General features: G+C 44.2%; 1 protein-coding gene across 10 annotated transcripts in view; it reads left to right on the forward strand.

Moving 5' to 3' along the window:
* Positions 1–26,013, forward strand: part of NIN (ninein) — a 116,773-nt gene that overhangs the window by 53,383 nt on the left and 37,377 nt on the right. For 7 of the 10 annotated variants that reach the window (XM_032775591.2, XM_032775572.2, XM_032775566.2 and 4 more), the window contains exons 6-17: positions 910–1,100; positions 4,510–4,656; positions 5,808–5,975; positions 7,417–7,553; positions 10,173–10,313; positions 11,044–11,218; positions 13,202–13,312; positions 14,168–14,257; positions 17,665–17,812; positions 19,976–20,097; positions 21,442–21,965; positions 22,709–24,775. In XM_032775591.2, coding sequence (XP_032631482.1) covers positions 910–1,100; positions 4,510–4,656; positions 5,808–5,975; positions 7,417–7,553; positions 10,173–10,313; positions 11,044–11,218; positions 13,202–13,312; positions 14,168–14,257; positions 17,665–17,812; positions 19,976–20,097; positions 21,442–21,965; positions 22,709–24,775 — 4,021 coding nt within the window. The remainder of the gene's footprint in view (positions 1–909; positions 1,101–4,509; positions 4,657–5,807; positions 5,976–7,416; positions 7,554–10,172; positions 10,314–11,043; positions 11,219–13,201; positions 13,313–14,167; positions 14,258–17,664; positions 17,813–19,975; positions 20,098–21,441; positions 21,966–22,708; positions 24,776–26,013) is intronic. The other 3 variants (XM_032775632.2, XM_032775627.2, XM_032775617.2) reach the window with 1 other exon arrangement.

Genomic DNA, 26,013 nt, shown 5'->3' on the forward strand with positions numbered 1-26,013 from the left:
GGAAGGGGTTCAAGTGGAGGTTGCTGGTTACGGAGAATTGTTTGAACATATCTTGATCAAAGCATTGGCTTAATGGCATATTTAAGCTTCAGATGGTTTTGGGATGGGGGGGTTCTGAACGTCTTGCCATAGGAGCATGGCTACGGCTGTAGGACTCCCTAGCGATAACCAGGTCTGGCCCTAGTGGCCAACACACAACTATCGAGGGTAGAACTCTGGCAGACATTACACAACTCTGTAAAAGCTCCAGCTTGTGCAGAATGCAGCTGACCGCTTCCTCCTCCGTCTAGGCTGCAGTGAGCATGTCCAGCTTGTGCTCTTGTCCCTCCACGGGCCCCCAGTCTTCACTCACTGCCAGCTGAAGGCCTTGGTCCCAGTCTCCAAAGCTCCTCATGGTTCAGGTCCCATCTGAGTTACAGACTACAGGTCATTCTGGGAGCATCAGGGGAGTTGCCTTCCCCTTGGATTGTGCAGGTCCCAAAGCCCATGATGGAGCATGAGAGTTAAACATGCTGCAAGATCTTCCCTTTGATGGAGTCCCTCCTTTGACCAACTGACACAGCAACCCCCTCCCCCCCCCCCAATGCAAAACGCTGCCCCAGGCAGAGCCCCTGCAGCCAGGGATGAAGCACAGCAGAAGATCCCATGAAGTTCACTTAGAATCTTACCAAGGAAGGAGGTGCCCAGATGCTGTGGTGATGGGCACCATTACAAGCCCCTAAGGCAGATAACTTGCTAGTGCTGGCAAACAGCCAGCTGAAGGTATTGGGTGACATAACTATGCTGGCAACTAGTGTTAGCTTCAGATTTGTTCTCTATTATAAAATCCTCCAGAGTTTCTTGCAATAGTGTGTTTCTATCTTTTTATTTCTCCTTTTAATAATGTCAAACCAACTGCCCTTGTTTCAGGCCAGTTGAGATTTTGGAATCCAGATGACTTGAATGCATCACAGACTGCATCGTCCCCTCCTCAGGACTGGATAGAAGAGAAGCTGCAGGAGGTTTGTGAGAATCTAGGGATCACCAGAGATGGCCACTTGAACAGGAAAAAGCTTATCTCCGTTTGTGAGCAGTATGGGCTGCAGACTGTGGATGGCAAGGTAACGATCTCGGAGCAGGGCGGAGGTGTCTCCTTTCAGAGGAAAGCTGGGGTGGCACAAAGTACTGTCAAGGCTTTTCCATAAGAAATGTCTCCTCACTTTTACCAGGAAAATGACTCGCTTTTCTCTGAAAAATGCCTAGGATACATTTAATTGTCCATTCTAAAGAGACAGGTGGTGACTTGGAAAACAGGATCCAAACCCTGTTGATAGCTTCCTAATGAGCGTAACGGTTTTGAGTCAACAAGTGTTCGATCCTGTCTTTATAAAAAGGTAGTAACAGCCCTAACTAATGATGGTTTCTCCAGTAAAATGGGATCTAAACTGTCATTGCAAACCAGAAAGTAAACAGCAGGTCTGTATCCAGGGTATCCGTAGTGTGGTCCAGGGGTTAATGGAGTTTATCTGCTTCTTGATTGGGGAATACGGAGTTAACTCGCTTCGGATCACTTTGTGTATAGCTGAGAGTGCCAAAAATGGTTTTTAATGGCACTTCTGACTTTCACCCCGATGTCATCCTAGCCTAAACACAATTCAAAATAAGGGAATCTCTGCACCTCCTTAATGCCTACTATGTCACTGCCCCATCTGGAGCACCAGAAAGGTTAGTTTGCCCACTTTTTTTTTTTTTTTTTTTTTTACCACTACACCACTGCGTGGTATTAAACTGCCTCATCAGGCACTAGAGTGCTTGACAAGAAGTCAACAGACCCTTGCTTTAAGCTCCATTTGCAAATGCCTGACCCTGCCAGCAGGTAGGGGATCTTGGGGGACAACTACTGCACTGGTGGGGTGCAAAATAAACTTTATTCAGAAAATGCAAAAACAGGGAAAATAAAATAGTGAGGGGTATGGGGTTTGTTAAGGTAGACAATTGGGGAGGGGTTTCTTTTAATAAATAGTATAAGGGTGCAATAGGCGTGCAAACAGCGGTAACATAACACGAAATAATAAAGTAAACAGGTAGCTACAATTTTTATTTAAAGGAGTGTCACAGCAGCAATAACCACTAACAGTTATGGGAAAATATGTGAAATAACCACAACTCTAGTAAATGTGAGGTGTTAGAGAGAAAAAGGGTACATGGATTTTTCTAGACTTCAGTAATCTACATGAGTTTGGGGCAGTAGGAGCGGGTGACATGGGAAGATTAAAAGAGGAGAGGAAAGGCCGTGGGAGATGAGGTTGGGATGGGGAAGGGCACGTGTTGAAGCGAGCTGCGCGCGGAGGATTTAAACCAGGAACACGAGAGCGACAGGCTGCAGTTAAAGCAAGGACTGCAAAGTGACTGGGAGCCGGGGGAACACGGCACTGGGCGGGGATTAGGCAGCGGAAACAGACTTATCACAATACAGAACACAGCAAATCTTTCTTGATCTTAACTTAACCAAGACTACCAAATAGCAAGTAACGAACACAAGCAACAATTTTAACATACTTACAGAGCACAATACCATTCTCTAACCTAACTTAACCACAGCTATGCCAATACTAAGAACCTGATTCTAATAGTGCATCCTTACACTATGCGATTCTTGATCGGAGGGGAGCGTTCCAAGGCAGGTGCGGGCCAGGTACACCGGGGAGGGGGGTTAACTAGTGGGCTGCAGCAAGGGCGGCTGCAAGCTGGCAGCCCGATACAGTCCAGGAAGGCGACCTTAGCAGCGGCACAGCTATTTTTAGCAGCAAGGCCTGCGGAGCAAGAACAAATACAGATCAGACCAGCTTAGCTGGTGCATCTGGGAAAACAAGCCAGCATCCAGACGGGAGTTTTCAAGACGGAGTCTTACCAATCCCAGACAGCAGCAACAAGAAACAGAACGTATAGCATCGGGACGAGAGGACTGATTCACTTACAAAATCAGAGATCTCCAGGCACAAATTGTGTGCTGGGGGAGTTTAAAAACAGGGGCACGCTCAAAAACAAACGAGAGCGGGGAGAGGGCCCCCCAAAGACCCCTAGCTGATCAGACCAGGTGGCAAAGCAAGGACCTTCTCCGAGGTCTGATCAGAAAATGTCTGGCTTTAAAGGCAGACTCAGGCAGTTTCCCACCAGTACTTTTGATTGGCTCCTCTTGATACACGGGAGGAGAGGAGGCAGGGAAAACCTGCAGGTGAGCATAGGCATGCCTGGGCATGTTCTGAGCCACAGGTATGACTCATATGCTTAATTAGTTGGCCACTTCAGGTCTTGCATTTCTGGGCAGCGCCCCCGACACCGAGCCCAGGTCTGAACAAAGGAGCCAAACAAAGAAGCAAGAAGCCCCCTCCCTAGGCAGAGCAGTGGCTCCAGTTAGTCTGTACAAGCCATCCCTATGAATAGGGCTGTGACTTTAGTTGGCACAATGGCCGGGAGGGGCGGCCACACAGGACAAACAGAAAGGAGAAGGGAACAAGGAATGCAGCAGGGGGACAGTTGTAACAGACAATGCCCTGGGGCAATATTTCAAAACTAAATTTGAAGTGAATTTTTTTGTGTTACTGGGACACTCTCATGTCAGTTTAGGATTCACAGGTTTGTAAACAGTAGCTTTTCTACACCCCCAAATAACAACTTAAATGACTTCTTTTTTTTTTTTCTTTTCAGGATGTCTGTATTTTAATGGGATAATATTCATTTGCAGTGTTTGCAACACAAACATTGCAGCGTCCTGGTGCCATCGGGGAGCCAGGAATTGAAAGGGACTAGAAACGGATGAGATTCTTTCATAGTCAAAGCAGAGTGTAGTGCAGAAAGTCAATGAACTGCACGTTTTAAACACTTTCCATATTAAAAATTAAGGGGGTTTGAAAACCAAGCTGCCTTGTGGTAGTAAATGGTATTTATTTTAACCTGGCACTGTCCCTCAGTTCAGCTGCTACTCTGCAAGCTGGTGTTCTTTCAGCACATCATTTGCTCTGAAACCCTTGTGCCAGAAGGCTTTGGGAGCATAGAATCATAGAATATGAGGGTTGGAAGGGACCTCAGAGATCATCTAGTCCAGCCCCCTGCTCAGAGCAGGACCAACCCCGAGTAATGGAGAAAACGTTTTCTAGAAGATAGTTCTTTGAATATACTACCCCTCGAGACACTGAAATTCTTTAAACTGTGTTTTGAGAGGGGAGAACAGCTTAAAATGTTGCAGGGGAAAAAACGCGCTGGTACGCAAGCTTCAGTGTAGTTGTATTTGGTATTTCTGTGACTCAGCCACTGTTCACAATACAGTAATTGCCATTTCATTTATTATTATTATTAATCTGGTATACTGAGTAATTTGTTTGGTTTGCTCCTTAAATGACATCTGCACAAACGACTTAAACTGGTAGAATTTTGTTTTTTATGCTGAGCTGTGAAGTGCGTCTCATGTTGATGCAGCTGAGAGGTGCTCCATGTGTATAAAGGACTTTGACTGTATTTTATCGCTTTCAGGTGCTTGAAGAGGTGTTCCATAATCTTGAACAAGATGGCACAATGAGCATAGAGGACTTTTTCTATGGCTTATTTAAAAATGGAAAATCTCTTACACCATCAGCTTCTACCCCATACAGACAACTCAAACGGCACCTCTCCATGCAGGTGAGCAGCACTGGGACAGTATTTCTTTGGAAAATAGCCTCATTCGACTAGAATGCTAGACATTTTTTAATAGCAGCTAGTCCCAGATGGTTGGGAGACTAGATAATGTAATAATAAGAGAAGCTTTCAGGTAGATGTCGCTGCCTGATTCTGCTGATAGGCCTTCTTGATCTCTAACCTGATTCTCTGATGCCACATTAGACTAGGACCCTGATTCAGAGTCCTTTAAAGTCAGCCGGAGCCCTTCAGTGGAGATTGAGTCATGCCCCACGTGCTTTTATTTCTCCATGCAGGCACCTGATTGCTGCTGGTGGACCCCCAGGTGTTACCAGACTAATATTGCATTGGTGTAAGAACTGGGGACCAGAGCGGTCACTGTTTCAAGTTCTATGTTCTCTCTCCACAAAAGAGAACACGTTATTTTGGGGAAAGGCTCTCTCTAGGCATTGGTTATCAGACTCCAGAAAGTCAGCAGGAATGTCACAGGCCAAGCTGGGGTGGGTTAAAACGACTACTGCATCTGGGTTTGGTTGTGCCCATTGTGAATTCAAAGGCCATCTTTGTGTATGCTGTAAAGAGGAGTAAACTGCTTTGGTGTGGGGGAATCAGTATAAGCCACCGTCAGGTCGCTTCTTATGGAAGTACCTGCATGCTCCTGATACCACGGTGTAAAGTGGGGAAAAAAAATTTGTTGGCCCAGAGTGATCAGGTGAGAGCCTGCACCACCAGGCAACTGTTCCACTGAAACGTCACGTGGTCTGTGGGGAGGAAGGGCCAGCAAAGGCAAATGTGCGGGTGGATTCCTGAGGCACCCCTTCGGGGGGGGAACAACAAAACATTCCAAACCAAAATTGCCCATAGTTGTGTAATTACAACAGGGTAAAACTCTTATCAGCCTGAGAACCTGTCTTGCTACAGTAGAATTTTTCCTCCTTTATTTTACACTAGAAACTTAACAGCAAGGGCCTGGTTAGACTGGGGTTTCACTGGATTAAATGGAATTACTCTTGAGCTATATCAGTGCAGTTGAGAGAAGATTCAAGTCCTTACGGCAATTCAGTTTATAAGCCTTCCTCCTTCTGCAGCAGTAGGAAATGTCCAGTGTTGCCCTTAGCTGGCCTTTGCAGACCACTGTCTCTCCTCTCTTCTAGTCCTTTGATGAAAGTGGGAGACGCACCACTGCCCTGTCCACGATGACTAGTACGATTGGGTTCAGAGTCTTCTCCAGCCTCGACGACGGGCTGGGCTATGCCTCTGTGGAGCGAGTACTTGACATATGGCACGAAGAGGGAATCGAGAATGGTCATGACATCCTCACGGTAATTGGGTAGATCCCCAGCCGCCTGGTTTTGATTTTGGATGCTGCCGCTTCTTGATCCGCCCTTTTAATCTAAAATGATGCAGTGCTGGGAACAGCAGGGATGTTGATATCCATGGTAACTTCCTAAGGCTTAGAGAAATGAGAAGTGACAACTCCCACGGAGTGAATGGGTTTTAAGGTGACACAAAGGGCAGCGTTCCGTCCTTCCTGAAGCAGGCCACCTATACTTCCAGGGGGCGGTGTAATGATTTAGATGTCTAAATCCCAGACTGCGCCAGCAAACCAAATACTCCAGCGTTGGAATGCTTTAAATTGTTGCGCATAACAAAATGGAGAGCAACATTTGAGATCCTGGCTCATGTCGGGTGTTCCATGTCCAGAGGATAAAAATGTTCATATCCATTGCAGAACAGATGTGCTCACCCTGCAGCAAACTGCTCGCAGGCTACCTTTTCGAAAGCTGTGGACAAGCTAAAGGAGAATTTCCTGTACTTGTTCTTGGCACTTGATTCTATGACACTGGGGGATACACTGTAAGAATTTTCACCTGTCTGTCAGTCAACGTTACACTGAGTTTGAGCATTACTAGCTGCTATAAACACTTGCACCATAACTCTATCAGCCCTAGGCAAGGAAATTCAGTTTGGGCTCAAGCCAAGTCCTAGTCCTAAAAATTCAGTTGTTTTCTTTTTAGCCAGACTGGCATTTGAGAAATGTAGCTCCTTAATTTCTCTTTCATTTGCTGCTTGATTACTTTAGTTTTTAGCTTTTTTTCCTATCTGGTTTTATTACCATTAACATGTGATTTGTCATCTTTACACACAGTGTTTATCATTTTAAGTATGGTAAAATACTTCAGTTAAAACAAAGTATAACTGGAGGCCCATCAAAGGCTTCCACCATTGTAATTACTAGCAACGGGCTTTGTGACCTAATTAAGGTGAGGGTTTTTTTTGTGATCTAATTAAGGTGAGGTTTTTATTATTAAATACACAAGTTAATTGAAGCTAAGGGTCATGCACAAATTAACCTACCTCTCTGGTTGTCTTTATTGCAAGACTTTTTTTTAATGTTTGGGAAGATCATTTTCAATCATCCATCCTGCCACATTTAAATTAAAAACAAATGCAATTTAGCTGAGACCTACAGTAAACAGACAAATGCATCTGCCACTTCTCTCATGTGTGCACTTGATTGACTGTGTCTCTAACTGGAAATTGTGCCTCCTTTCCCTTTGCCTCAGCATGTATTTAATTTTGGGAGGGTCCGTTGAGAGGCTACATTTCTGTATTCCTGCAGAGCTGCCATTCAGAACAAATTCACCACCAAGCGCAGGCCACTTCTAGGCTTCCCCAGCTTTCTGTTGTCACCTTCATTTTAAGCTTCTACAGGAGAAGGGAAGTTTGCCTCGTTTGTGCTGACTTGTTGCTGTTTTACAGGCCTTGGATTTTAGCCTGGATGGGAAGGTCAACCTGACGGAGCTGACTCTGGCGTTAGAAAATGAGCTCCTGATAACCAAGAATGGAACCCATCAGGCTGCCTTGGCCAGCTTCAAAATGGAGATCAGACATTTACTGTAAGTTGGCAGGGTTTCACTCTCCATTGGATCTCCGTTGTATCCTAGTTACGTGGCTGGGCAGGAGTTTAGATACTGTTTGCTTACTCCACGATTCAGAGAACATCTTCCTCAAATGGTGTGAAAACTTGTACCTCTTGTGAAGCACTGGAGGGTATTTTGTCATCACCTCCGAATTTCTCATTTAGCCTGAGTATTGCGAATCTGAAAAGCGACATTCCTCAGTGGAAGCAAAGCTTCGCAGGAAAGTACGCTCAGATGTCCAAAAAACAAAACCACAAGAACGGATTTTCTTGAGCATCTCTCTTGCTTGTTCCTAAAGGGCTGGAAACAGTAACAGCCAAGGAACATCAATAGTTATGGCCCTTGTGCCAGGGCCGACTCCAGATTTTCTGCTGCCCCAAGCAGCAAAAAAAAAAAAAAAAAAGCCGCGGCAGCGCAATCGCACTGCTCCAATCTTTGGCGGCAAAATTCAGCGGCGCGTCCTTCGCGCCGAGAGGAACTGAGGGACCCGTCGCCGAATTGCTGCAGAAGACCTGGATGTGCCGCCCCAATAGCAGCCAGAGGGCTGCCCCTTGGTATTGGCTGCCCCAAACACCAGCTTCTTTAGCTGGTGCCTGGAGCCAGCCCTGCCTTGTGCTGCGGATGGTGAGATTTGATGCCTGCTGCCTTGAATGCTTCTGACTAGTTATGGTTCTCCCAGTGTTACGTGGGTTTGTTGTGCAGAGCAAGCACAGGGGATGTACAAAACTGACACTTTCTCAGAGTGCTCAGAACCATGAGACACCTTGTTACCCTTCTGCCTCAGCGAAAGATTTGCTCGTGCTGAACTGGGGGCAGCTCCCTGTCACTCTGGTCTGTTAGCCGCCCCCGACAAACTTCTCTGGACTCTGCCAGCCTCTCCTTTGCCAGACAGGTAACACTTGGTGCACTCCAAATCCTGAGCCCCTAGAAGATTGTTTCCCTGGAGTCAGGGGTGCTGGAACAATTTGTATAATGAGGGTGCTGTGAGCCACTGAACCAACTGTAAACCCTGTTTATAATAGAATTCACTTCAAGCCAGGGGGTGCTGCATCACCCCTAGTTCCAGCACCTATGCCTGGAATATCCAGCCCTGGTACTGGACACTCAAAGAAACTTACCATGTTCATTATCTCCAAAGAGGCAGGGTACAACCCAGCTTGTTTGATTCAGCTAAGAGTTCACGCTTTGCTTAATATTACAGTGCTGTGGTCTACTTATGATAAAACAAAGACAAGTTTATTAACAAACATGGAATTTTTTTTAAGTGACACGGAGTAAAGGTAGGGGACGCAGGACTAGTTACATATAAAACAAGTGTAATACGCTTGTAAGAGTCTAAACATAACTTTAGCAGAATACAATCCTTTGTCTCAGTTTCTTTCTCAGAGTCCTTTGCAGAGCTTGCTGATTTTCAGTCAAATTAGGAGCCTGGTTTTTCATGAATCACTCCCTTCCACCAGGAGTGTTCCTCGTGAAATGCATCAGGAAAAATATCTTTTTGCTTCTGTTTCCCCAAACACAAGACAGCCCCCTGTGGCTTTAGTCTCAGGTGCCTTCCCAGGCTGATTTCACGTCCCCCAGTCAACCTAGCTCTTCCTGTTGACTTACGTGCAAATCTGTCTCCCCTTATTGTACTTAATTTACCTCAGAGGCCTAGGCAGACAGATCACACAACATTTCTTTGTCAGGGAAAAACTTGTTTATCATCCCTGCCTGGTTATCTAGTTTAAACATTTTTAGCACATAGACACAACTCCTTGCATGACACCCGTACATTCATCTCTCAATCCTTGTGATGACCAGCATTCTGCGAGCTTTTATTTGATACCTTTACAAGACATTCTTTATGGATAAATACCACGACAGCAATGTGGCAGGTATAGTGAGTTTGTCAGGCCTGATGGGAGCTGCGTTTACGTGATAGTCATCCCTTTGCCAGTGCTTGGAGGGTCACATCTTCTTTCACTACATTGCCATTCGGGTTTGTCCTGGAAGGGATTTTGAATAAAAGACCCAGAGGAAAGAACAGTCTCCAGCAAAGCACTGAGGGGTAAGCTCTTGTCTGTACACTTCAACCGCTTTACTTTACCTCCACTCCGGGATGAGACTTGCCAGGAGAGATGGAACAAATTGAAAATTGAGCTCCTGTACGGGAGCTGTCCAACGTAGCTGATCCAACAGAGACCAAGTAATAAAAACAAATCCAGTTGACCGGTGGGTACAGCACAAGAGTGAGGTGACAGAGGTAATCAAAACAGTGAAAACGGAAGAATCGGACAGAAGGTGGCCTGGCCCAGTGGCACAGCTCCACCAGTGCAGGAAATTAAACTACTCCAAAGCAGTTCCTAGGCTCATCCATCTTGGCCAGCAAGAGTTGAGGCAACAATGCACTTGTGTCCACGCTGATGAAGAATTAGAACTGATGGGACAAGCCCATCCAATCTTTCACCAAGAGGAAGGTGGCTATGACCTGGAGGGATGTATAGCAGGGGAGAAAATGGGATATTCCTCAGGCCTCGAGATGTGTGAGTGACTTGTTTGGGTGCTGGGGAGCCAGGGAAGGGCATATAATCCAGGATTCCTTCCTTTCGATAGGGAGCGAGTTGACCAAGTGGTGAGAGAAAAAGAGAAGCTGCGCTCAGATTTGGAAAAAGCTGAAAAACTGAAATCTCTCATGGCCTCCGAAGTTGACGACCACCATGCTACCATAGAGCGCCAGAATGAATACAACCTCAGGTATGGCAACCCACCTGCATTTCCGCCTTCGCTGCTGTGAAGGGGGCTGGAGGATCGAAGAGCACAGGACTCTCCCTTTTGTTTGTCGTTGCAGGTTTATACAGTATTGGTTGTACATAAAAATGAAATAATTGTTTTGCTGCATGTGTGGGGCTCTAAAGAAAAGCTTCAGGCTGAAGAATGCATGTGTGCGCGTGCATGCCTTCTGAAGGGCTCGGGGACTTATCCAAATTGATCCTGTCTTCCTCTTTCCTACCACCCATTTCTACAGTACCAAAGGTCTTCAAATTCTGTGCAACCCAGTTCCATCTATACAGTTCCCTCTTTTTTGGGCATCAGGGTCCTCACACCTGATTTTCGTGCTCTCATTTTGCCTTCCTGATTAGGTGGCAGGAAGTGTTACATTTTGTTTTCCACAAATATAATTTTAGTTGAACTCTACCTTTAAGATTTGGATTGGCGAGATAGAAATCCAGTTTAATCCTAAAAACGGAGCGGCCTATGCAGAACATCACCTGGGATGCGCATGTCACTCAGCATTGTACAGTATGGCCGGTGGATGGGTGTGCTACTGACCTGTGCATCTCTGCTTTCTGTCCCATGAGTCTTTTTTTTCTCATGTAGGAGTTGTTGGTGTAAGACCCAACTGCTTCTGTGTAACTGTTCCTACCCGACTTGCTTTTTAACGGTGTTTGCTCATTCTTCTTACCATCCTCTCTTGTGATAATAGGAAGCTGGATGAGGAGTACAAAGAACGCACTGCAGCTTTAAAGAACGAACTCCGGAAGGAGCGAGAGCTGATCCTGCAGCAGGCTGGCAAACAGCGATTGGAGCTGGAGCGGGAGATTGAGAAGGTGAAAACGGAAGAGAACTATGTCCGCGATCGGCTCACCCTTTCCCTAAAGGTAACAAAGGTCTGGCTGAAGTTGCAGAACTTTGTCCATTAATTCAGCCTTCCTTATGAGAATCAGTGACTGTGTATATTCAGCTGGATGACATTACCTTTAGCAGCATGATTTGTATAGGTGTAGGCTTGCTTGGGTAGGCTGTTGCCTAGATGTCATAAGGGTCCCAGACTCTGCAGCTGTGATATGCAGCATGTACATGTCCTGTCAACCCAGACACCAGATGGGCTATTCTTACTCCTGAGGCCATTCGGCGCCAAAAAATTAAAAATGGTGTGCCAGAAAGTAAAAATTCTGCACACGATATTTTAAAATTCTGCCAATTTTATTTGTCAAATAAACGTGGCAGGATCCAAGTATGAAGGGGCTTAGTGTGAGGGGATCCAAGTGTGGGTTGAGAGGGTTCTCTGTGGGGCAAGCTGGATGCAGGTAGCTCAATGGGGGATCTGGGTGTGGGGATCTGGATGCACAGGGGCTTGTTGGGTGGGGTTTCTGGGTGCAAGGGTAATGGGACTCTGCAGGGGGATCCAAGTGAAGGTGGTTGGGGCACAGCTGGGGGGCCTGGGTGTGGGCAGGATACAGCTTGGCGGAGGCTCTGTGTGTGGGGTGGGGTCCAGATGTGAGTGGCTCATAGAGTTGGTCCAGGTGCAGGGGGAGTGGGGCTCATCGGGGTAGGGGGCATTCTGAGTGCGGGAGTGTGAGGCTCAGTGGGAGGGTCTGATTATGAGGGTTGGGCAGATAAGGGAGGAGCTCCCTGTACAGCGATCCCTCCCCCTGCAGCTGAGGAGCGATGGGTGCAGGAAGTGGGTAGGGTGGGGAGAGAAGTGGGCTGCAGAGCTTCCTGCAACTGGGGAGAAATCTCCAGGTAGGTCTGACCCGGCCCCGGATGCCGTGCAGAGGAAGAGGAAGTCCTGTCCTCCCCAGCCCAGTTGGGATTAGCAACTGAGCCTGGCACATGGTAAGAGCCACCAGCCTGGTCTTCCCCATTCCTGTCCCCTGCCCAGTGATTTACCTCTCTGTCTGCTGCCCTGGGCACCTGAAACATATGGCTGGGGAGGGTCGCATGACTGCTCTTGTGGGTTCCCTTTGCTTCCCCGTCAGAAAATCTTTTTTCTGCAGGGAAGCAAAGAAATCTGCGGGGGACATAAATTCTGTGCATGTGCAGTGGTGCACAATTCCCCCAGGAGTAAATTCTGCTTGATAGCTGTTTTGTCATCTGGCCATCAGCTAGTAGGGGAAACATCTTACTGCTAAGGTCTTGACATATTAAAATACAGCTTTGAAACCCCCATAAACCTATTCTCCAATTGGATCTGTATTCTCAAAACAGTCTGACTGCAGGGTTGTGTTTTTTTAGCTGGGGCCATTAGTATTTAGGCCCCAGATTCAGGTTCCTTTCCAAAATGTTTTTAGAAATAGCAAACTCATAAATGATCTAGTTTTAGTCTGAATGCAATTGGATCAGGAACTCTTCACTCTCAGACTTCATGGTTAGTTTTTCTGCCCAGTTGAAAAAACAAACTAAGGTGAGCAGGCTGTACGTAAACAAGCTCTGGGGGTGGGGAAGGAGGGCGTTTAAAGATATTGCTTATGTCAATCCCCTCATCTGCCTGGAAAGTTGTCATCTCCTTAGGCAGCTGTTGGCCAGATGCATGCAGGGAATACTAGGGAGAAGAGCTTCAAGACAGAACTAGGGATTGCTCTTCACTTTGTACACTGCTTGCAGATTCAGGCCTTCCTGTTCTGACTTTGGTATGACAAGAGGAGTCTTCCATTTTTTACCAGCAGATAAATTCACACTTTGTGTTGGTAACTGACATTTGTACCAGTATCCGTGTCAGAAGCCAGGCTTGGACCTACTTCTAGGCAAGACAAATGTACCTTCTGACCTGATTGACTGTGGACTATCTTGGGTATCAGTGTTTGGAAAGTTTTTAAAACAAACAAAAATAGGCCAGAACTTTATGATCACCTCTCCTTTAGGAAAACAGCCGTTTAGAGAGCGAGCTGTCGGAGACTGGACAGAAGTTGACAGAGTATGAGAGCCTGACGAGCAAACTGCAAAGGAACTTGGAAAATGTCTTGGCTGAGAAGGTGAGCCTCCCTTCCTTCCATTGTGCCTTTCTAATAGAGAGCAAATTCCTAAAGGGTGGCTGGCTGGTGCTGATTTAACCGCTAGCAGGAGACCTTTGCTGTGAACCTGACCACAGTGGACCTTGGTTACTCTGACAACTGTGAGTGTTAATGCAGGTTATATTTTCCTAAATTATCAGTAAATGACGTACTATTTCGTGTAGTACCCTAAAGTGGGTGAAGCATTTTCCAAATCCCAGAGGAAACTGTCTCTCTTTTCTGCAGAGCTGGTTTCTATGGTCCCAGTCACAGAAAGGGAGTCATATAGACACATCTACATGGATCCTTGTCTGAGATTCTGCCTTAAATAAAGACACGACATTAGGAGCCCTTGCACTCTTAAATCTGAGCTAAAAATTTGGGTGAACAAATTAGCTGGGTTATAATAACCTGCACCGTAATTTAGGATTGGATCCTCTTTTGGTCATTTCACATTGGTCAATGTTCTTAAAAGACACAACAGTGTACAATTTTCTGTGCCTCTAATCCAGTAAACGATTCCTACATTTAAACAGGTTACCCTTTCAGGATAGTTACTTCTATAGTTGCATTATATATTATTGGTTAAAAATAAAAATACCCACTGGAACTGAAGTTAGTGAAATGAGAATGCGGGACTGTGAAATAACAGCTAGTCTGTTGCCTAGGAAATTGTTTTGATCTCTTGCTATCTGTCCCTTCTAACAGTATTTTCTATATAAATAAATAAAACACAGCCTGATTGGAATGCTTGGGAATTGGGGCCTGGCCTTGAATTCTGCACCAGGATTATTCACAGTGGAGGACTAACTAGATTGTTTTCATGTTGTGTTGTAGTTCGGCGACCTTGATCCCAGCAGTGCCGAGTTTTTCCTGCAGGAGGAGAGATTGGTACAAATGAAAAACGAGTATGAACAGCAGTGCAGGGTGAGTGAATCAAAGGGTTGGGAGACACCAACTTCAGTACTGGATCTCAGTTCTGTACTTAACGCATCATTCTTCTAGGAATCGAGAGCCATGTCTAAGATGCAGGTAAGGTTGCCATTCTATGAACGAAATACACCTCTACCCCAATATAACGCTGTCTTTAGGAGCCAAAAAATCTTACCACGTTATAGGTGAAACTGCATGATATCGGCTTGCTCTGGCCCCAACCATTTCCATTATTAATAGTCAGCAAACATGCTTGGCCCCACCCCCTATCCGACCTCCACCTACTTCCCACCCCCTGACTGACCCCTCAGAACCTCCGATCCATCCAATCCCCTGCTCCTTGTCCACTGACCGCCCCCTCCAGAGACAGCACCCCCATGATTCCCACACCCTATCCAATGCCCCTGTTCCCCGTCCCCTGACCACCTCGCTCCCAGAATCTCTGAACCATCCAACCTCTCCTGCCCCCCAAGGCCCTCGGCCCCTTATCCAACTCCTCGGCCCTGGCCCGGCACCCTTAACACGCCACTCAGAGCAGCGCGTTGGAGCCTGACATGCTGATCCGCCGGAGCACACAGCCCTGCCCCCCAGACCACTGCTCTACCACATTCTATTGGAATTCGTGTTATATCGGGTCGCATTGTATCAGGGTAGAGGTGTAATGCCCCCCCTTGTTATACCAATGCAAGCCTTTTGACCTAAAAGCCCCTCTTTTAGCTGTTCCTTTTTAAGGAAAATGACCATGACAAAGCAGAGTACCTTGATTGATGATTAAGATTGGGATACGAAGCCTTTTGTGTTAGCCAGTCCTAATTCAGTTCCAGGCAAAAGTTACCTTCTGGCTGTTTGTTGGCCTTTGGAATAAGTTGGGTCTCACATTGTGAAACTCGCTACCACCTTCAGCTGCCCAAGAGACAAGCCAAAGAACAGCTGCATGTAAAGGAAGCATTTTTGGCCTGAAATCTTATGCATTTAAACCAGGGTGGATGAAAATTGTTTTTTTTAAATTAAAAAAAATCAGTTTTCTTAAAACTTAAATGATGATTACAGAAAAAGAAATCTGAAATTAAATTTGAACTTGACAACTCACGCTAAGACCTAAATATATTCGAATCTACTAAAATCATTTAAATTAAACTGCACAAAAAACAATACTAAGCTGTACACGTGGGCTGCCAACCTCTAAAGAAAGTGAACTCACTGAACTGGTGGATGTCCCTGGCTAACACCTGGAACCAGAGTTTGTTGAAGTGCTAAGCTAGCTTTTGATGGCAGCAGCCTCTTCTGCAGGTGCAGAGAATATTTTCTTCATTTCAGTTTAGTTAACTAGTTCAGTTCATTGAGAACCGCTGAGCTAGTCAAACTATGGCCTGGGACTCCAAAGTGGGTCCAGATGCCATTTTAATGGGGCTGCCAGGGCTAGCATTAGACTTGCTGGGACCCAGGTCTGAAGCTGAAGCCCAAGCTCCATCCCCCTCCGGGGTGGTGGGGCTCAGTCTGCAGCCCTCTCTCCCCGCACCCAGGGTCATGTAATAACTTTTTTTGTCAGAAGTGGGTTGCGGTGCAATGAAGTTCGAGAACCCCTGAGCTCATTCCAAGTTAAGAAACCTATTGGGAGTTAAAGCAGGAAAGCTTGTTTTTTTTGGGTTGTTTTTTTGCTTCGAATATGTGAATAAGTAGGTGTGAGAGGATGAGATCTATTTGTTCTAAAATCTTGAAAGACATGGCCAGAAACAATCCATTCAATTCACTAACTACAGATAAAATTACTTCTTTTGTTTAATAAATCAGTTAGTTTTAAATGCAAAACATGTTTTGATCAATTTTCCTTCTCTATCCAACATATTTAATTTTTAAAATGCCATTTTTGTGCATTTTTAGTTGATTTTAAATCTGCATTCAAATAGAGCTGGAATACTAGATGACTGTTTTCCTGCAATCCACACATTGCAGGAAAAAAAATCATCTAGTAAATAAGAGATGCATCACTGATCATTTCCTAACATAATAAAAAATATAAAATTTAAGAATATGAATAAACACAAGTTATGCTACACAACTGCTTAAATAAGTTTCTAGATCTAGTATATCCTCCTAGTTAGTGTGATAGACCCAGGCCAGTTGGGTATAGCAGAAGGCAGATATACTGGCCACTGGATTAATAGTTTTCTGTTCCCTGACTGACCAGAGCAGGGGCTCCTCCAGGTTAATGAGAACACCTGAATCTAATTAAGACCCTGCTGATACTATAAAAAGGGCTCACTCCAGTCAGGCCGGGGACAGCCAGCGAGCCAGAGGAGAGGAAGTGCGGCTGAAGGGCTGGTTAATGAAGACACCCCCAAACCATGGTTAAAGGAGCCCTAAGGGAAGGCTGAAGGGAGAAGGAGGAGAGCTGTGGGGAAGTGGCCCACAGGAGCAAAGTCAGAGCTCTGCCACATTATCAAAAGGAAGTGCCAAATGTAACAAAAAGGCTGTGTTCAGTTGTTTTACTCAACGTTTCCTTAGGTAAATAATGAAGTACAAATGCAAAACACAATTAAAATTAAATCAGGGTTTTCTGCTTGCTGATTTAAATCATGATTTACAACGCTGTGATTTAAATTTGAATCGGGGGGGTTGATTGAGTCTGACTAGTTGGTAATCAGTAAAACAACTGAACACAGCCTTTTTGTTACATTTGGCACTTCCTTTTGATAATGTGGCAGAGCTCTGACTTTGCTCCTGTGGGTCCTGCGCTTCTAGGCGGTAGCCTCAGTGGGGGTTGATTCAAATTTCTTGTAATTTGTGCCCCCAAAATATCTACTCTAATTTTATTCACTTTCTAAGGACTGCTGTGGCTACAAATATTCAAAGCAGAATGGATGAGCTTTCTTGTTTCACACGGAATGCCCTGGTTTTAGATGACATTTAATCCACAGCAGTACTGTCACTCTGCTGCCATTCTGGGATTCCACCAATTTGGGAGCTAAAGCCAAAAACCCTGTAGAACTAGGTACGTTCATACCTGCTTTCTTTCAGATGGTGTCTGCAGGCCAAATATTTGCCTCCCCATGTTCTTATGGGAATATGCAGCCCGCTACTTTGAAGGACCAATGGCAAACAGGCCAAATTGTAGGGTATGAAAGCTTCATATGTTTCCTACACAAAGTGTACATTCAGTATGAATGTGCTGATAGCTCAGTGAGTAAACACACACCTCGAAGTTATCTGTGTGTGTTGGAACTTGGAAAAGGACAGCCATGGGTCTTGCAGATGGGAGGATAATTAGTGCTGTTCCTAGGCTACTCCAAGATTTTTGGCAAGTCAGAGTGGTTTATTTTATGAGATTGAATGTCCTGTCATGTTGCAATATATCTGTTCCTGTGACTTGCTCTATTTCATTCTGGTGTGTTTTTACTCAGGAGATGCAAGACCAGATCGATGAACTCCAGTCTGAGCTGGAAGAGTATCGTACTCAAGGCAGAATATTTAGGCCTTCTTTGGAAAGCTCGCTGCATGAGGAGTTTGACATTAAAAATGGGGGAAGTGGTGGTGTGGAGCCTGATCAAGGTAAAGGATATTTCCTCTAGGTTTGTTTTGGAGTAGGCTCTTCTGCTATATTCTAGTAGAGGGATTATAGGGATCTCTCGGCTCTGGAACTTTTTGTGACAAGGTGGATTAAATGGGAGTTGATATGCCAGAACTAGGCACAACTTAAAACTTACTAACATAAGGAAATCCCAAACAATCAAACACTTGGAGCAGTCCCCGCACTAGAAATATCAGCAGTCGTAGTAGGACAGGATATTCCCACAACACCAAGTCAACTGTTAATTCGTTTATGAAATCTAAAAGCCAGATGATGTTTATACACTTGCTCTAAGCACGTCTAAAAGTCGAAATAATAAGCTATTGCAACACACAGTATGAGCATTTGATCAGAATACTCACAGAAGGACTAAACCCAGAGGTACTCAAACCCATGTGGGCGGGTCCAACCTGGTCAGGCAGGTACTAGTTACGAATCCTTTAATTCAGCGTTTTATACAGACAAATTACGTGTTTGCCAGTTGCTATCTTTAGTTAAGAACCAGTCTGGGGGAGTTTGAGGTTGACCCCTTCGCCAGCTTTGAGCAGACAAGATTTTATGGCTCTGCCTCCTTCTTTGGGATGATATTGGTGTGTTCGGGGTCACTCCTGGGGCAACACAGAGCAATGTTTTCTTTATTATGCAAACTAGAGGATGCCATTCCTGGTGATCAGAGGCTTCTCTTTCTTATCAGTCACATTTTAAGTGCAGCATTTTTGTAACTGATCTTGCCACTTACATTTTTCTCCCTGTATTTTCAAAGCCTTCCCATGGCTGCTAAAACCCATTTATTTTCCTTAATCTACAAAACATATATTTTCCTTCACTAAACTAAAGCAACTTTTTTGATACCTATCTAATCCTGTCAAGTATCAGAGAGGTAGCCGTGTTAGTCTGGATCTGTAAAAGCAGCAGAGAATCCTGTGGCACCTTATAGACTAACAGACGTTTTGGAGCGTGAGCTTTCGTGGGTGAATACCCACTTCGTCAGACGCACCTGCGTCTGACGAAGTGGGTATTCACCCACGAAAGCTCACGCTCCAAAACGTCTGTTAGTCTATAAGGTGCCACAGGATTCTCTGCTGCTTTTATCTAATCCTGCACCATCATGACCACCATCCCAGCAAAGCAACATGAGAACAGGCAGATGATGATGGGCCATTTTTTAGCTCTGGTCTACACTAAGGGGGGATCAATCTAAGTTACACAACTTCAGCTACATGAATAATGTAGCTGAAGTTGATGTACTTAGATCGACTTACCATAGTGTCTTCACCGCAGTGAGTCGACTCTGCCACTCCCCCGTTGACTCTGCCTGCACCTCTTGCGGTGCTGGGGTACAGGAGTTGATGGAAAAGCACTCAAGGATCAATTTATCGCATCTAGACTACATGCAATAAATCAATCCCTGCTGGATTGATCACTGCCCGCTGATCCGGCCTGTAGTGAAGACATATTCTTAGTGTGGTGCAGCTGCTCCACGCCAAGCTGCCAGCCGAGCCAGGTCAGCTCTGGGATCTGGCTATCTGGTCCAGGGAGAATTGCCCCATTGCAAGGTGGAACCTCTGGTGACATGAAGGTGGCATAGAGATTTCAGCTGTACTGGTGGAGAGGGAATGGCTCCTGTGCTTGTATGCAGCAATGATTCTTGGCTATGGCTTCAGCTGGCAGAAGTCAAAGATGTCTGAGAGCTGTTCAGATTGCCACTGGGTGATGACGCGTGTGCCCAACGACTCCAGGATAGGAAGCATGTAGAAGTGAGCTTAATGCAGGGTTTACAACACCTCCATCCTCCCCTTCCACCCAAACCTGCCCTGTGGGCAGTTCAGTGAGAGCCCGGGAGTGGGGCCCCCATTCTGATATTTAACCTCAGGGAAAATGTTGCCGCTGGAGAGCAGTCAGTCACTGTGTTAAGCATTAAGACTAAAATGAAAGCTTGGCGTTGCTTCGCCCCAGGTGCCTCGAGATGGTTTGAGCCTGAGCTGGGCTGTTACAGAATCCTGCTATTGTAACTGACATCCTTGAGTTTCAATAAATCCAGGAGAGTAGGTGGTGAGGTGCTTTGCTTGAACATCTTGGTCACTTGGGACTTCAAGAAAACACATGCGTGGTTTTTTTTGTTTTGTTTTGTTGGGTTTTTTTAGGGCTTGGTTCTGAAGATTGCAATCCACTAAATATGAGCATAGAAGCAGAAATGGTCATTGAACGAATGAAGGAACACCACCACAAGGAGCTACAGCATCTGAAACAGGAGCTCAAAGACACAGTAAGCTATCTTCATACGCAAATAAAGCCTCGGAAATTCCCTCATCCCTTTCATGGTTTCTTTGGAAGGGGCGTGGCCTTGGCTGTTCCTTTTCTTGCTGCCATTTGACCTGCAACCGCCAGTGGTTGGCCTCTTATCTCTCTCCTCCGTCCAGCACAAGTGCAGCGCTCACCCCCTGTGGTTGGGAGGGCAGGACACCTCATGAGGCTGTAGTGTAACAGCCACCTACCAGCAAGTAGAAAATAGTAACGCCTTCCTGCTGTACACTTGGACTCTTGGTCTGTAGAGCACAGGAAACTCGAGTGGTGCCCCCAAATTAGTCACCTGAGTAGTTAGAACAATTGTTAATTTGAAAAGCTGTTGGATAGAAAATTGATAAAAGTGAAGTTTAAGCAGCCTGGCAATGTTAAACTGTGGCCCAGGCTGTGGTAGTGTGGGGTTTTTCAGACTATCTCATTATCCCACCTTCCCAGCTGAAAATAATCCTAGTTTGCATCCATTCATGACTACAGTAAACTCTGTAAAAGGGAGTCTCAGCGCTTGTCTACATTACCTGCTGGATTGATGGACAGCGATCGATCCAGTGGGGGTCGATTTATCGCATCTAGCATATATGTGATAAGTTGATCGCTGAGCATTCTCCCATCGACTCCGGTACTCCACCATGGTGAAAGGCGCGGGTGGAGTCAACTGGAGAGCGTCAGCCATCGACTTACCGCAATGAAGACACTGTGGTAAGAAGATCTAAGTACGCTGACTTCAGCTACATAAACAATGTAGCTGAACTTGCGTATCTTAGATCGATTCCCTTCCCTCCGCGTGTAGACCAGACTTCAGACACAGTGGGTTTGTAATTCAAGAAAACTGACCCCCACAATTGGGCATAGGAAGCATGGAAGGGAGAGAGACAATAGTTTGCTGCTTCTGGAAATCAGTTTTTCCTTGAAGAGCAGATCTCTTCATTTGCATGGTTTAATATATTTACTTTCGTGGTGACTCAACAACGGAAAGCTTAACTGAAGGATTTTGAAAGTGTGGCTGACTAAAGTTAAATCAGGACCACAAACTCTGGTCTAGATCTTCCCTTCCTGACTCATGAAGATCAGTTGAGACCCTGGACATGGTCTACACTTTCTTTTGTTGGTTTCCCAATAACATGTAACATGAATTTCATTTGTATATGTGTAAATATTATCCTTGCCACATTAAGAAATCGAGCTGACTGCTCTAGCATTCCTATTCTGCTTCTGTGGGGAAAGGCCGTTTAAGATACCAGTGTGCAAATGAGAATATTGCTCCTCTGTAAGCTAGAAAATAAAGCACTGCATTTTTCTTTCAACACAGATGAGCCATTATGAAAAACTAGTTGAGACCAAGGCCCATTGTGAAAAGGAGCAAGAAAACATGGCTAAGAAATACAATGAAGAGAGGCAAACCATGGAAAAGCAAATAAGTGCCCTTAAAACCCAAACTGAAGCACTCCAGGGAGAGACAGCGATGCTCAGAGAGGAACGAGAAAGAATTGAGTGTAAACGTAACAAGGAGAGAAATGACTTACAGATGAGCTTTGATAAGGAAAAGGCTAATCTCCAAGAACTGCTGAAGCTAGGACATGAGGAAGAGCTCCGGGTTAAGCTGGAGCAGGTACAAGAGAGCTTTAACCGAGAGCGGGAGGAGCTGGTTCAGGGCGGTATTTGGATGGAAGAAAAGATGAGAGCTCTGGTGCAGACCCTGCAAGAAGAAAAGGGGGAGGTAGAACATGGTTTCCATGAGCAGCTGAAAAGCCTGACAGAAAAGCATGCTGTTGAGATGGAAGAGCTACAACACAAATTGTTGGAAGAACACCAACAGGAACTCCAAGAAGAAAGGTGAGACAGCACTGCTTGGGCTATCTGCTAGGCAGCTTTGCTGAGTCTGAACTAGTTCAGAAGTTATTCCTGATCTTTAATCTGTTTTGACTCTTCTTTAAAGTTTGAATAGTATAAACTATACTAGAAGAACTGTTTTTTGTTATATGTGAATCTGTTGGTACCCAAAAGCCTTTTCATCTGTTTTTTACACTGGATGCTTAATATTAGTGGTTTCAGTTCAACTGCAGATAAATACAGATATAAAATCAAACTAGTTAATAAGACCTAAAGCACAGTTAATTGGTAAATCCCATTCAGTGTCCATGCCCTTTACATTCTTTGCGTCTTTACTGAAAGAGTTTTTAAAATTACTGCTTGGGTTCTCGAACCCAAGAGCTAAATCTCTGGCCCAGAACCTGAAAGTTGATCAGTTCAAAGAGACCCCTTGCTCTCATGTGAAGCATTATTGAGAGGGTTCCACTCATGTGAATCAGCTGGTGCCTATTTTTGGTAAGACTGCCTCTGAGAATACTGCATGAGTTATGTTCCTTGCCAGGCAAGTAGATTTTTTTTTTAATCCCAGCAGGTTGTCTCTCTTAAATGTAACTCTGGGTCTCAAAAGAAAAATCCAACTATTGAATATATTGGTCTGAAACATGATTAAATGTGTAAATTTCAGTTGTTTTGTTAAATAGTTTGAAAACAGACATTTTCCGGAAATGGGAGAGGTTTTAGTAATGTGTTGTGTTGACCATATTTAGGGGAAAAATGGAAACTGAGTATAACAGAAGAACATCTCAAACAGAAACTCAGTTTTCTGTCAACAGACAAACAATTGTGAACAAGTATGAAGAAGCACTACGAAATCTTGAAGAACGCTACCAACGAGAACTGCAAGAACTTGCCGAACAACAGTGTGAGGAGAAATCTCAGTGGGAATTTGAAAAGGATGAAATCATCCAGGAATGCACTGAAGCCCAAGAGCAACTGAAGAAAACGCTGGAGAGCAAAAAGGCCATTTCTTTTGTCCTAACACAGGAGAAAGAACTCCTGGAGAAGAATTTCAAGGAGCATGTGAACAAGCTAATGTGTGAAAAGGAACAGCTCCAGAAAGAGCTGCAGGACCTGAGAAATGCTGCTGAAAAACAAGAGGATGAGTTGCATAATAAAATATTGCAGCTGCAAAATGATCATGAAAGAGAGCTAAAAGACAGAGAACAACAAATGTCTGTGGTAGAGGAAAAAAGGAAGCTGGTTAGCCAAAGGCTTGAAGTGCTTGAGACTGCATATGAACAAGAGAAATACAAACTGAATTCCAAACTTATTGCTTTAGAGGGTTTAAACAAAGAAACCCATGAAAGAGCAGAAAAAGAGAAGGCACAGATGAGTTTGGAAATCATAAAGCTTCAAGAAAAAATAAAAAAATTGCAGCAGGAAACCTTTGATTTTTCCAAACTGCAGAATGATTACAATGCCTTGGCAAATGAATATGCAGGAGTGAAGAGCAAGGTTTCAGCACTGTCTGGCATGCAACAATTGGGAGAGGATGGAGAGGTGCATGAGCAGGCTGTGAAGGAAAATGTGAAAATGGCTTCTGAGATTGTCAGGTTACAGAGACTGGAGCAAGAGCCAAGGAAACTTTCCGGTTTTGACCAATCAAATTCTGGGATGGAAGAATCTCAGGTGCAAGACAGGATAGAGCAAATTGAGGGTAATATTCTCAAAAATCTGCAAGATGGTTGTAAAGAGACAGATCACGGAGCATACTTGCTTGTTCTTTCATTGTTGGAGGCTAAAACTAAGGAGCTTGACGAAATGGTTGAGGCTTATTCCAGCCTAGAGCAGATGTATGAAGACACTAAGGTAGAGAACCATGCCCTGAAAATACAGATTGGTCAGCTTCTGGAAAATATAATGGTATTGGAAGCAGAATATAAGGAAGCTAATGACAAGAAGGAAGATCAGGCTTCCAAAGTGTCTGTGCTGGAAATGAAACAGACAGAGCTTGAGAAAATCTTTGAGGCAGTTCCCAAGTTGAAGATGTTCTATGAAGATGTTGAGAAAGAGAAGGGATGTTTTCAAGAAGATAGCAAGGTGGCAAAAATAACATCTGATCATGCTACAGACCACAAAGTTTCTAGGCTACGGACTGAACTAAAGAAGGCTGAGGAAATAACTGAAGCTTCTGTTCAACTTGAGCAGGTCTGTGGAGCAACTAAAGAGAATGGAGAGCTGAAAAATCTAGTACCTCAGCTTTGGAAAAAGATTGAAGAGCTAGAAGAAAGATCAAGGGCACAAGCTACACTTCTATCATTACAGGAAGAAATCCAGCCAGAAAACAAAGGCCTGAAATCTGAAATGATAAAGTTGTTTGAACAAAATAAAAAACTTGAAGAGGATGTACCACGACTTACAAGCCTGCGGCACAGGTTAGAAGAAATTAACCAAAGTGTCAAACTCAGGCAAGAAAAAACAGAGCTCCTGGAAAAAGTTAAGGAACTGGAATATGCCTGTGACCAATCTGCACAGGAAAAGATAGAGCTGCACAGTGAGAACTTAAGACTGCAGCGCAGACTTGGAAAACTGGAAGAACATACTTTAACATTTAAAGTCCTGCAAGACAAACATGGCCAATGTGAGATCACGATAAAAGACCTGGCAACAGAGAAACGAGAGCTACAAGAGCTGAGCAGGAAGCTGAAAGAGAAAGTTACTTCTCTGGTTAAGCAAAAAGACATGCATTCTCAAGAAGAAAAAGAGTTGAATTCAACGATACATGATTTGCAAAGCACATGTAGTGAGCTGCAGCAAAAAGTTGAACTCCTGAGGTAATGTACACTTCAAAAAAATTGGGACATATTTGTGTTCCCCCCAAAAAATCTAACTGTGCTGCTTACTGTGCTTAGAATACTAACCTGCTAGCATTCATTGACTGGCATGTAACTGCTACTGACTTCCTTATGATTGCATCACATTAACAAGTAGATTAACCTTGACTAGAAGACAATGCCTTGGATTCTAATGACTAGTAAGAAAATACTTTAATGTGGATTATGAAAATTTGTAGATTAATTTAATCTTCTGTGCGGTTATGTAAGTGATGATCTTCTAAAAGCAGTGATGGTAAAGTAAGAGTAATTTTGTCAACTGTTCAGTTTGATTGTATGTATGCTTGCAGAGTGTATTTTAGTTGATAAGTCTCAATGAAACAAACATGTTAATGTGAAAGAACATTACTGTAACTTCTTTGGAGTGCTTTCAACTTTCATACTAATAATCTCTCCACTTCTTTTACCTTAGTTCTTGGCCTGTAACTCAGGGTGCTAGCAGAGCTGCAATTTTCTAAACTGTTAAAGTTAATACTAAACAATCTTAGTAATTTTCTCAAAATAGGAGTACTTAAATCCTTCAGAATCCATTAAGTATGTGATATGGTAAATACAAACATAACTAAGAACACATGTAGCTCATAATAAATTACCTTCATTTTTGTTGAAATTTAGCAGTTAAAGAATTAATTCTCTTGAGATTACACAAAGTGGTTACAAATGGCTGTTAACTTTTTAGTAAATTCTTACGGGAAGCCTGGAATGACCCTTTCAAGTGTTGCAGCATGTCTAGATCCTGATATAAAAGCACCTGCACTAAAATCACAAACAAAAGAAAAGACAGGTCAAATTCTGCTACTTTTCATGCTGGTATTCCCACTGTATTACAATTGCTGTTCCTGAAACAGATGGTCTAATACATTACAATATGCAAAATGCGGCAAAACAATTGCTTTCAAACTGTCTGAACTAATACATTGTCTTCAAATCATGCTGCAAACAAAAAGTTCTGTAAAATTATACACTGAGTTTTTTTTACTGGATTACGGCAGCGTAATTTAAATTTGCAATCACATTTCAGTATAACAGACTTCTTTTATTCAATTTGTACATGAAATTAAAACAGCACTTATGCAATGCTCTGGGAGGTGCCCTTAGTAAGCATTACATAAGCCATTTAAATTCATCTGTATGATATTTATCAACAGGAAGTTCTGCTGTTTTAGTTGTCAGAAGTA

This window comes from Chelonoidis abingdonii, chromosome 4 (genome assembly GCF_003597395.2).
Source record: "Chelonoidis abingdonii isolate Lonesome George chromosome 4, CheloAbing_2.0, whole genome shotgun sequence".
Taxonomy (NCBI): domain Eukaryota; kingdom Metazoa; phylum Chordata; order Testudines; family Testudinidae; genus Chelonoidis; species Chelonoidis abingdonii.